This window comes from Rhineura floridana, chromosome 10 (genome assembly GCF_030035675.1).
Source record: "Rhineura floridana isolate rRhiFlo1 chromosome 10, rRhiFlo1.hap2, whole genome shotgun sequence".
Lineage (NCBI taxonomy): Eukaryota > Metazoa > Chordata > Lepidosauria > Squamata > Rhineuridae > Rhineura > Rhineura floridana.
Genome location: NC_084489.1, coordinates 81,184,459 through 81,197,785, shown reverse-complemented (window position 1 = coordinate 81,197,785; position 13,327 = coordinate 81,184,459). Strand labels below are relative to the sequence as shown.

The 13,327-nt window shown below is 41.1% G+C and overlaps 1 protein-coding gene across 1 annotated transcript in view; it reads left to right on the top strand.

Moving 5' to 3' along the window:
* Positions 1–13,327, top strand: part of LOC133364830 (sodium channel protein type 5 subunit alpha-like) — a 66,489-nt gene that overhangs the window by 35,572 nt on the left and 17,590 nt on the right. Inside the window, exons 16-20 of the mRNA XM_061585693.1 lie at positions 4,541–4,894; positions 8,287–8,736; positions 10,900–11,031; positions 12,213–12,336; positions 12,621–12,775. Coding sequence (XP_061441677.1) covers positions 4,541–4,894; positions 8,287–8,736; positions 10,900–11,031; positions 12,213–12,336; positions 12,621–12,775 — 1,215 coding nt within the window. The remainder of the gene's footprint in view (positions 1–4,540; positions 4,895–8,286; positions 8,737–10,899; positions 11,032–12,212; positions 12,337–12,620; positions 12,776–13,327) is intronic.

Here is a 13,327-nt window from a genome sequence, read left to right as displayed (position 1 = left end):
CAAATTCATGGAGGATAAGGCTATCAATTGCTGCTAGACATGATGGCTACATATTACTTCCAGTATCAGCGTATCAGTATGCCTTTGAATACCAATTGGTCGGGAACACAAATGAGAGAGTATTATTGCATTTATGTCTTGTTTTGGGGCTTCCTGTAGGCATCCACTTGGCCACTATGGGCTAAAAAGACTTTTGATTTGATCCACCAGGACTCTTCTTATACCCTTTGTTCTTAGATCAGCGTGCTTGCTGGAACATAAGAAGAGCCCTGCTAGATCAGACTAAAGGTCCATCTAGTCCAACATCGTCCAATGGCCAAATAGATGCCTCCAGGAGGTGCAAGCTGAGCTCAAAGGCAGGAGTCCTCTTCCACTGACACTCCAGCACCTGATATTCAATGGCAGAACACAAGTTGCCATTTCATTGTGACGAGGCACTGGGGATGTGCTAGAATTCTGCCCAATTTGGATTTGGTACCAAACTTTCCATTAATTCTCTTATTCACTATCGTTGTGGATAGTATTGGTATGTAGTGATTTTCCACAGTTATTTTCGGAAATGGATTTTTTAAAAAAAAAATCTGTGTCTAAAATATTGATATTAATATCAATGCATTTGTCAATATTTCCTTGAATTTATGGATATTTCCTATAAAAATATTGATATTTTCTTTTTAAAATGTCAATATTTGTATCAATATTTTTTCCAAATGGATCAGTAAAAGCAGTGGCTTGCGGGTAAAGAATGAGCTTGAATCAATACCAGCCTATTAGATTGACGGGATGCTTTTAAACTGGCACTGGCCAATGGATCTCGTTCCTACTAGCCAGTCCACTTGAAATTAAAAGATGAGAGGTCTCAGGAGTTGAGAATCAGCCACCACTGATTCTGTTTATTATCAGATTTTTTTTAAAAAAAGAGCCCTCATTTGGAAAAAAAATAGAAGCTGTCATACAGCAAATGAAAAAGCCTTTTTTTCTTTTCTTTTTTTAAAAATACATTTAGGTGGGGCAAAGTAGAGCTCCAGGGAGTGTAGTGTACCAACTGGCTGGATCACCATGACTGCAGCCCAGCAGTCATATTGTACAAGAATATTATGTGGCCATAGCTTTTTTTTATCAAACTCACTCTTTGCATCTAAAAGTCCAGGGTTTAAATCCTGGCATCTCTGGTTAAAACATACTCAGATAGGAGTTTCTCTGACGGAAACTGCCAGGCAGAGTAGACTATATTGAATGGTCTAAACCCAGTATAAGGCGGCTTCATGTGTTCATGCAATTATAAGCACCCATTTTAGGTAAGAACTATAACTCAGTGGCAGAGTTCATGTTCTGTGCATAGAAAGCCCTGGGTTTAATCACTGAAATAATCCAGTTAAAATACATTAGGGTGAAGAAAGCCGTCTGCCTGGGACCTTGAAGAGCCAAAACACACTGAAGTTCTGCCCCATGAAAAGCATATTTCTAAAACCTGAATATGTTCCTGGAGACATATCATAGCTCAGTGGCTGAGCGCATGCTTTACATTCAAAGGTTCCAGATCCAATCCTCAGCATCTCTAGTTAAAAAAAAAGTTCACATTTGGCAGAGACTTTGGGGAGCTACAACCAGCTAGAGCAGATGGACTAATGACTCTGTGCAACATGATATCGGTGTTTGCATGCTATGCAATAAACCATGGTTTATTGTGATGCTATGCAATAAACCATGGTTTATTGTGATTGGGACAAGCTGCAGCAAATCTCAGGATTAGCTGTGAGGAGTTTGGAAGCTTTTGCTACAGCTTTTGATTAAATGCAGCTTGTCATCTTGTCTGAACCTGATACTGTGGTTAATCTTAACCATGGTCTATTGAAACAAACCAACTTCAGCTATGGTTTTCGAATCTAACTTGTTTCGACAAACTGTAATTAAGTTTAGCCACAGTTTAGTGTTCAGGCATAACACTAAACTAAAGTAAATAATATGTTCAAAAGAGAATGAAAAGACGAGATGAAACTGAATAGCCCGGATGAAGAGGACTTGGCACTTAGTGATTTATCTATTCGCCCATTACTTTGGACAGATCACTATTTGATCAAATTTAAAATACCACCATTACATACTCCTTTTAGAGGAAAGAATCCTTTAAAAATGATTCACCCAAAAAGGTTATTAAATCCAATTGTTTTCTTATCTACTGCTGAAAAAAATTTTGTTCCTCAAACTAGTGACTCCATTGTTGATTTAGTAGATTCTTGGAATAATACAATGTCCAGGACTATAGATGCTATTGCCCCTTTACGTCCACTTACTCACTCTCGATCTAAGGTGGCCCCATGGTTTTCTAAGGAATTGGCAGATATGAAACGGACTTACAGGGGCTTACAGCGTCGTTGGCTGAAGACACGGAGCCTTTTTGACCAACTTCAGTCCAAGCACTTTTTGAAGCATTATATGACATCTAGATTTACGGCACAAAGAGCCTTTTTCTCGGCTGCCATTTCGTCTGCCGACAGCCGACCAAAAGAACTCTTCCGGGTGGTTAAGGACTTGCTTAATCAAGACCAACATAAGCCGAATTTTGATCATTCTGCCTCCCGTTGTCAAGAACTAGCCACATATTTTAGTACTAAAGTTGCCCAGATTCGTTCTGATCTTGATACTAATAATGTTGTAATCGATGCTATGCCCTCTACTACAGTTACTATCTGCTCTTCCACTTTAGACTCATTTCAGCTCATCCATCCTGCTGATATAGATAATCTTTTGGAAGGGATGAGACCCACCACGTGTTCACTAGACCCATGTCCCTCCTGGATTATAAAACAGTCCAGAAAGGGACTCGCAGACCGGATCAGTGAGGTGATCAATGCTTCCCTCCAACAAGGCCACCTTCCAGGCAGCCTAAAGGAAGCAATTGTCATTCCCTTATTAAAAAAGCCTTCTTTGAACCCTTCCAGTTTAGATAGTTTCCGTCCCGTGTCCAACTTACCTTTTTTAAGTAAAATTATTGAGAAAGTGGTGGCCTCTCAGCTCCAGAGTTTCCTGGAGCTGACAGATTACTACGACTCATCTCAATCTGGTTTTAGGCCGGGTCATGGAACTGAGACCGTATTGGTGGCCTTAGTGGATGACCTCCGGAGAGAGTTAGACAAGGGGAAAGTTTCTTTGTTAGTCCTTCTTGATCTTTCAGCAGCATTTGACACGATCGACCATGACATTCTCTTGGGCCGCCTCTCCGAGATGGGCTTACGAGGCACTGTTTTTCAGTGGCTCCGCTCTTTCTTGGAGGGCAGATCACAGAGAGTACTATTTGGGGATTTTAGCTCTGATCCCTGGCCGTTGTCATGCGGAGTACCACAAGGCTCGGTGCTTTCACCGATGCTGTTTAACATTTACATGAAACCGCTGGGAGAGATCATCCGGAGGTTTGGAATTCGGTTTCACCAATATGCTGATGACACCCAGCTTTGTTTTTCCTTCCCTCCGGATATGAAAGATGCCATCCTTCCTTTAAATAATTGTCTAACAGCAGTTAAGACCTGGATGACACAGAATAAGCTGAAATTGAACCCAGATAAAACAGAGGTGCTGGTGGTTGGGCACCGAACCAAGTTGGAAATAGGGAATGTACCGTTATTAGACGGAGTTTTACTCCCTTTAAAGACCCAGGTTCGTAGTTTGGGTGTCCTTCTGGATTCGGCCTTGACTTTGGAGGCCCATGTCTTAGCAACTTCCAGAAGTGCCTTTGCCCACCTAAAATTGGTTCGCCAATTGCGCCCTTTTCTGGAACTCTCTGACCTAACCACGGTTACCCATGCCTTGGTTACATCTAAGTTAGACTATTGTAACTCGCTTTATACTGGACTTCCCCTTAAAATACTTCGTCAACTGAAATTAGTCCAAAGAGCGGCTGCCAGGATGTTAATAGGAGCAGGTTGGCGAGTTCACACTACTCCGCTCCTAAAACAACTACACTGTCTTCCAATTTCTTATCGAGTTCAGTTTAAAATCCTGGTTTTAACGTTTAGAACTTTATCTGGTTCAGGCCCTAGTTATCTTTCAAATCGTATTTCGTTTTATGAGCCTGCTCGTTGCTTTAAGATCTTCATTAGACCCCGGCCTTAATATTCCTTCTTTTTCCCAAATTCATCGGACTGGTATTAGGAATATATCGTTTTCGGTGGTAGCACCAACTCTTTGGAATTCTCTTCCACAGGAAATTCGTTCTTCCCCCTCTTTAATTAGTTTTCGTCGCCAAGTTAAGACCTTTTTATTTCGGTTAGCTTTTGAATTGTAATGTGAGAGATAATTTATATTTTTTTATATATTGTATATTGTATAATGTGTTTGCACTATGTTATTGTTTTGGCTGCTTAGAATTCTTTGGAACTGAAGCGGGATATAAACTTTTTAAATAAAATAAATAAATAAATAGTCAGAGTTAGAACTACAGGTCACAAATACAAAAATTGGCAAACTGTTCTAACCTTTATTTTAACAGGATAACCTGATCTCTTTTGTTACCCTAACAATACAATGCTTTCTTCCCCAATAGATGCGAGTCTTCAAGTTGGCAAAGTCATGGCCAACTTTAAACACCCTTATTAAGATAATTTTAAACTCAGTGGATGCTCTGGGCAACCTTACCCTTGTTTTGGCCATTATTGTCTTTATCTTTGCTGTATTTGGAATGCAACTGTTTGGGGGCAGCTATAAGACACATTGTAAGAAATTAGCTGAAGACTGCAAACTACGATGGCATATGGAAGATTTTTTTCACTCCTTCCTTGTTATTTTCCGAATTTTGTGTGGAGAATGGATTGAGACCATGTGGAGTTGCATGGTGGTTGCTGAGCAGTCAATGTGCCTCCTTGTCTTTTTGCTGGTCATGGTGATTGGAAACTTAGTGGTGAGTTTACAGATACTTTTGGTGGCCCTCTTATCTTTATCAAAATGTTGTCTTGCTATTAATTTGATCCAGTGAGCTTCATGTCTCAGTCTGTGTACACACAATACATTTAAACACATTTAAAGCATGTAAGTTTCCCCAAAGATTCCTGGGATCTACAGTTTGTTAAGAATGCTGGGAATTATAGCTCTGTGAGGGGTAAAGTACAGTTCTCAGGATTCTTTGGGGGAAGCCATGTGCTTTAAATGTATGGTGTTTATGCAGAGTGGGATGGGATTTGAACCGGATCTTCCTAATTTGAGTCCACTGCATGAATCCCTGCACCATTCTGGTACTATTTGTTCATTTATCCATTTGTTTATTTTAGATAATATTAGTATTTATTTATTACATGTATCCCACTTCTTTTCCATAACAGAACTCTAGCAGCATATATAGGGCTCTCATGCAGTCTTAAATCCAGGAGCCAGCCAGTCTGACCTGATTAGCTTTAGTAGGTTAACTATGTCATGTACCTTGGAACCATATATGCAAAGCTTCATGTACACCACATTAATACAATTTTTAAAATTGACATTCTCCCTGATGCACAGAAGGAGGTACACAACTTTTACTTTTTTCTTGCTAGCGCGTATGTTTGTACCACCAGTTGTGAACTGTAGGTGGACAGCCCTCTGTGACTGCTAAAAAAAAGCAGCAATTTTCTTCACCGCAAGTTGTGCTTTTTGTGATCAGTGATTATATAGTGAACAAAATGGATCTGGATATGAAGAAGGAGGAACCTAGTTAATGGGCCATTCCTTTATCCTGTAGTAATTCCAAAGGTCACATCCACACCATACATTTATTTATTTATTATTTATTTATTATATTTCTATACCGCCCCATAGCCGAAGCTCTCTGGGCGGTTCACAACATATAACATCCAATATACAATTTAAAAACATATATTAAACTTAAAAATTACACCAAAAATACCTAAACATAATTAAACATATAAACAACTACAAAACTCAGTACTAAAATATTAAATTTTATAAAGCAATATAAAAGACTCCTCGGGAGTAACAGTCTGGCTGCAGGTGATCAATGGGAGTCAGCTGAGGTTTGGGGTGTGGTTCAGCAGCTCCAGGATAAAAAACCCAATGCTAGGCTGGAAGGGATGCTGGAACAACGTCCATACTCCTGCCCAGTCTAAAAATTACCTGTGGACCCCAGACCTGTCTCGTCTTGCCCCTTACCTGCACTGCTTACTGTCTGCTTGGCTTCTGACCCTGATTCTTGCCTGATTCCCCTGGTTTTGACTCTGACTTCAGATCCACCCTCCATACTGGCCTTGTGCTGCCCTCACTTGTGTTTCTGCTGGGGAGTCTCTCCTTAGGGAGCCCAGTGAGAACAGGACAGTAGGTTAACACTTCAATTCCTAGAGCTGGTCCAAGATATTTTGCTGAAGCAAAAGGGTCCTTTCCCCCTCCCAAGTCAAGGTACAGAGTTTCCAAGGCCAAACAAGTTATTTGGGCACCTGGGGCAAAATAGCACATGGCTTCCCCCAAAGAGTCCTGAGGACTGTAGTTTGTTAAGGGGGCAACTGTAGCTCTGTGAGGCCAAGCTATAGTTCCCAGGATTGTTTAGGCAAAGCCATGACTATTAAAAGTAGTATAAATGTTCTTTAAACGTATGACCCAGCATGTGGCAGCTGTGAAAAAGGCAAATTCCATGCTAGGGATCATTAGAAAAGGTAATGAAAATGTAACTGCTGATATCATAATGCCGTTGTATAAATCTATGGTGTGGCTGCATTTGGAATACTGCGTACAGTCCTGGTCACCTAATTTCAAAAAGGATATTGTAGAGCTGGAAAAGGTTCAGAAAAGGGCAATCAGAATGATCAAGGGGATGGAGCAACTCTCCTGTGTGGAAAGATTGTAGAATTTGGGGCTTTCTAGTTTTAGTGAAAAGACGAGTCAGAGGTGACATAATAGAAGTGTATAAAATTATGCATGGCATGGGAAATGTGGATAGAGAAAAGACCCCCCCCCATAACACTAGAACTTGTGGGCATTCAATAAAGCTGAATGTTGGAGTATTCTGGACAGACAACAGAAAGTGTTTCTTCATGCAGCCCATGGTTAAACTATGGAATTCGGTTCCACAGGAGGCAGTGATGGCCCCCAGCGTGGAAGGGTTCAAAAGAGGATTAGACACATTCATGAAAGATAAGGCTATCAGTGGCTACTAGCCATGATGGCTATGCTCTGCTGCCATAGTTGGAGGCTGTATGCTTCTGAATACCAGTTGCTGGAAACTGCAGGACAGGAGGGTGCTGTTGCACTCAGGTCCTGCTTGTGGGCTTCCCATGCACTTCTGGTTGGCCACTGTGAGAACAGGATGCTGGACTCGATGGGCCACTGGCCTGATTCAGGAGGCTTTCCTTATTTTCTTGTGTTCTTATGGTGTGGATGTGACTTTTCTCTCTGTGTCCTTCTCCCCTGGCCCTATAGAACATGGGCAATGGAAAATCAGTGAACAACTTTAAAAAAAACCACTCAAAAGTTTTTTTCAACAATAAAATTAAAAAATGTCTGAAGTTCTAAAAGCTAATTTTTGCAGATGTGGCTGACTTTTGAATTTGTGTGCAACTTTGCTTCAATCCTATGCTGAATGCAAGCAACCTAGAGAGTGTATGCCAGATTCATTTAAAGGCACAGAGGCGTTGGGGAGAAATTAGATTTCATTCTCATTTGAAGGCAAACCTACCTAACTGATACTTTTCCAAAAACAAACAAAAACTACGCAAACTGAAACAGCCATTGTTTGAAATTCCCACTTCTCTGACTTTTGCAATGCAATTTTCCAGCCAAGTAAGGTACAGAAAAATGTGCAGAAAGTGCATACATTGGTGAAAATAACATACTAAAATGCATTATATTAGGGAAAATTGCTTTGCAAAAATGTGTTTATTAGGCAAAATTGCATACAAAAAATATATATATAAGGAGAAATTGCACTAAAATGCTGATTAATTTTCATGAGGCCTTTAAAAAAAATCACAAACTGTTTTGGAAAAGTAGAGCAGTCTTTCCCAACCTTTGGGTTGCCGGATGTCGCTGGACTACAATTCTCATCATTCCTGACCATTGGCCATGCTGGCTGGGGCTGATGGGAGTTGTAGTCCAACATCTGGGGACCCAAAGGTTGGGAAAGGCTGATGTAGAGAACTGTGGAGAAAGTGAGAGAAACCAACATTGACATATTTGCCCATCCCTCCCTGTTAGTTGGTTTCCTCACCACCAAACCAGAATTGAGTATTTCCATTTCTCTATAGAAATACAATACAATAAAATAGTAATGCTAGAGATTTTGTTAAATATTTGCTCTTCCATTGCTTTGAGGTGCTCAACTTGTTCATTGCCCTGCTGCTGAATTCCTTCAGCACTGACAACCTCCTCCAGCTCCCAGAAGACGACAGAGAAACGAACAATCTTAAAATTGCCTTTGCTCGGATCCACCGAGGGCTGCATGCAGCAAAACAAGCAACGCTGGCTTTCTGTTTCAAAGCTCTCGGGTACAAGCAGAAAGCAGCTCAAAAGAAAATAAAATGTGACTCTGAGAAGAACGGGCTGGAGCTTAGAAAAGATGGCCAAAACCCCACGGAGGGTTACGGTAACAGAGAGGATGAGAAAAACGGGGAGAGGCGCTCAGTTAATATGCTGGACGATTTCATCAGCAATCCCAATGTGTTTGTCTGTGTTCCTATTGCTGACGCTGAGTCTGATAGCGAGGGCTCTGAAGACGCTGGCGAGAAGCCGGGTGCAGTCACGGAGGCAGAATATACTAAGCAGGTAAGGAGTTGCCCCAAGACTACATCTTCATGTTCAGGGAAATACTGTAAAATATCGCAGTGGATGAAAATGGAGAGGACAATATAAAAGTCAGTCTTTGATATTCTATCCCATTTCCCAATGTTAAAGAAAATCAGTCTGACAAAATTATCTTCAAGTAGGGATGAAGCTTTATTGCAGCAACAGCTGTTGGGGAAGTCACGACTGTGAATTCCTCCTCTGCATAGAATGCGTAAGCCTTATATAGATTCTCTACAAAGCCTGAATTACATATGCATATAGCTCCACTTGATCATGTGCTCAGCAACCTGGTCATTCTATATCCCACAGTCAGCACTTTTCCATTTCCCCACCGTCAGCATTTTCCATGTGCTTACCTCTCAGACAAAGGAACAGGATATAGCCTGACCTCTTGTTCAACTCACAAACTGTATCACATTGGAGGATACCACACGACTTTGCATTGAATTCACATTCCAGGATGCAGCTTGCCCTTGCCTTCAACTTTACATTATTTTAGTTACTATGGCAACATCTCCACCCCCTTAGTCGTTTCCTCCTGCAAAACCACATTCTTAATCGAAGAAGACTTTGCTTCTTTACCAAACATTCTGTCATGTTGCAGAATGACTGAGAAACAGAACATGTGATGGGATTATGATGTTAGAAGGTCACCTCACAAGGAACAGGAAGTTGGTTTAGCTTCCATGCCAACTGCATCCACTCACCTTCTCCCATTCCATGCAAGTGAATGGCTGTTTCAGTGCAGTCCCCTGTGCCATTTTCCTTGCCCTCCTTCTCCATCATCACCATCACCAGCATCATCATAATCACATTTATATCCCAACTTCCCTCCAAGAAGCACATGGCGTACATTCTTTTTCTAATCTTAATTGTTGGCCTCAATTTCCCAGCACTGCAGTTTTATTCCCGGTTCCTTGTGGTGGTGACCCATGAGATTTGGTTGCTAATATTCCAATGCTAATCTAATAGGATAACATTTGTAAAGAAAATCACATGGGTGGCTACAACCAATCAGATCAAAAGGCAATGTGAGCAAATTGGGCTGATGGCAATGAGGGCAAAGATGAGGAAGTAAAATGGCACTGAAAAGAAGCAGTAGCCATGGGGAGAACCAAAGGGCATTTCCCCAATGGATAGTAGTTATTCCATCAAGAGGCCTGTTACAGACCAAGCATGCACAACGTGATTCACCAGGGCCATTGCAGCTGACCAGCCAAGTATTGTGGCTCACCGAGCTCGATAAAGCTCCTAGTTTTGTTGCCTTCCTGAAGGCCAAACCCAAACTATATGTGATGTTGGGAGATCAGAGGCTGTGGGGATTCTCATGAGGCATCTGGTGTGAGGGGCAAAGAGATATCCTTTTCCTGTGTGCTCTGTCTCCAATGAAAATGCCTCCTCCCAGTGCTATTAGCCCTGCAAGGCAAAACATACACCTACCTTGTGGATACCTGTCTGTTTTCTATGCGAGGCAAATACCAGCTTGAGTGAGAAGTTTTCATCGGAAAATGGTGCAGGGGAAGCTTCTGCCACAGCCCCAACTACAACCCACTCCCCTGCAGCTGCTATTAATTTTTTTAAATCACACAAATGCATGTTGACTAGTGTTGACTCTCTTACCTCTCTTTAGTTTATTTATTTAAAATATTTCTATCCCGCCCTTCTACCCTACAATAGGGCACTCAGGGCGGCTACAATAAAATCGAACACATGTATAATAAAATACACAATAAAAACATGAAACATTACAGTAAATTAAAATGCATAAAATGCATTATGCATACACATACAAACATACATACACGTATATATGTGCATACACATATAAGAAAGTGAGAATAAAAGAACTTAAAAGATAAAAATAAAAGATAAACTTAAAACAGTGTCAGGCTGACCCGTCAGTCCCAACCAAAGGCTCTCCGGAACAAAATAGTTTTTACAAGTTTCCGGAAGACCATCAGGGAGGGAGCAAAGCGGGCTTCTTGGGGCAGGGAATTCCAAAGTTTGGGAACCACAATTGAAAAGGCTGTCTCCTGCGTTCCCACAGTTTTGCTAATAGTAGCAGGGAAAAGTAAAAAACAACAACACCAAATACATCTGAAATGGTCTTGAGTGCAAGTCATTGTGACTTACCTTCAGCAGGAAAGCCAGCTGCGGCTGAGAGGAGAACGGAGCAAGAGTTCTGATGCCTGGAGCCGAACATCTGAAATCTCCTCTCCTGGGGAATCAAGTGCACATTGGAAAGCTGGGTCCTCATCACCAAAAGAAAAAGAGGTAAAATTCATTCACCAGTGAAAACTGGCAATAATAATCTAGATCTGTGGTTTCCCATTTCCCCCCCAAAGGACCACTTGAAAACTGCTGGGGGTCTTGGTTGACCACTTAATGATTTTTTTGCCTGTTGTAGCAATTGTAATGTGCTGTGCTGGATGCTGTATGGTTTTTCACTGTATTTTTACAAACATGCCATAGACCATCTGAATGAAGCTCGTGAACCACTGGTGGTCCACAGGCTACAGTTTGGGAACCCCTCATCCAGATGGTAGAATGCCCTTATTGAAGAACTGGGTGAAACAGATTGCAGTAGGGACAGAGCTGAAACAATTTTTTTTAAAAAAAAGTCACAACTCCAATTGAAATGTCACCATTCAAAATGCCGAATTCAAAAATCCAAGCACATTGTTTTGAATACCTTCCTTTGACTGTGTGTGCCTCTGATTTTTGTTTTTTTGAGGGTTAGGTCATGGAACCTCCGAACCCCTCTTTTGGTGCTGAAATTGAGATTTCAGTTTTGACCTTCATAAATTTAGATGTGTGAAGGGCCAAACTACATTATTGCATTAATCACGTGGTTAGCAATCATGTCAGTGGTTTTGCGTAATAGAATACCAGGCACCAGAACCACAGCATGTGGGGAAATTATTTATTTATTATTTGATGTATACCCCGCCCTTCCTCCAGCAGGAGCCCAGGGTGGCAAACAGAAAAGCTAAAAACACTTTAAAATATCATAAAAACAGACCTTAAAACAAGGTTAAATTAGGTTTAATCCTTACCTTCCCAGTTGTGATCTTGAAAAAAATACCTCCCTCCCTGGTGCAGAAATTAGCATTCTGGTGCAGAATGAGAGAGAGAGGGAGAGAGAGAGGCTCTTATTGTCTCCAATGGCTATTTCTATGGCTAATTGCCACACCAGGGGTACGGGAAGTTTTTGTCAGTATTTTATCTGGAGATGAAGGGTTAAACCTCCCATCCCCATTCACTGTGGTCCTGATGAAAATCACATCCCCCATTTATTGTTGTTGTTGTTGTTGTTATTAAAAATCCCCTGATGTGTTTGCTAACCATATTAACATGACATCTAGTTTGACTCCTAGGCATGTATTTAGTCTGGCAAATTGCACAGAGAGTGCCTGACAGAAAGGAAACCTCAGTGCCATATCTTTGTTTTGTAGAAAGTTGACCTTATCAGCTGTTCGGAAGGCAGCTCTGTGGACCTCCCACACCCAGATGAATGCTTGAAGCAGATCCCTGAACTAGCTGAGGACTTGAAGGAGCCACACAGTTGTTTCCCAGATAGTAAGGATCCACTTTGTCAACTTATTCTAGGCATAGCTACATGATTTCAAAACCACTGGGCTGCAACCAAAAATGGCCACTCTGCATTCCTTTTCTTCCTAATGTTTGCTTCCACTTTCTGACTATGAAGTGGGCAAGAACACTAGTGGGACCACCAAATCTAACTAATTGCAGGATGCATGATAAAATGTCCAGTTTTTGTCAGTAACTTTGCCATACTATCAACCTGTGTAAGGATTGCACCAACCCCATAATGTACATTATTTATTACGTGTCTCTTTCAGAATTTGCCAGGTATTATCCTTGGCGTTCAGTGAATAGTGCAAAGTTTCCAGGCAAAATGTGGTGGAATCTAAGAAAGACATGTTTCCGAATTGTAGAGCACAGCTGGTTTGAAAGCTTCATTGTGTTCATGATTCTGCTGAGCAGTGGAGCTCTGGTATGTTACCTGATTCTCACATGTGAAACTCTGTGACTTAAGCAGCACACATGGCACAGCAGAGGAAAAGAAAGATTATATATCTGAACTGTTGTCCCATTCCAAGAAGAAAACAATATCCACCATTGAATATTTGCTTAATGGTACTAGACTGGAGCCACTGTGTGGAAGGCCAAATCTCTCGGGGATGATGGTGGAGCCATTATTCTATAACCAACATGGCATGCACCATCATATCAAAACTCCTGTCTGTATCAAACAACTGTTAGGTCCTGAGGAGCTGCCCTTGCTTGTTTGAATTCTGAAAATAGTATGGTTTTAGTGGTTTTAATGTGGTAATTATTTTAATTGATTGTGTTTTTGTACAATATAATAATGGCATCTGTTGGTTAGTTATTGTGTGCCACCCTGGAATTTTCAACGATGAACAGCAGATAATAAATCCATTAAATAACTAAATAAATCTGCATGAGCACTTGTGCGCACTGATAATCTGGAGAGGAGGAAAGCATAAATGGTTAGAAGGAACTGAAAACTGCAGCAAATGTCACA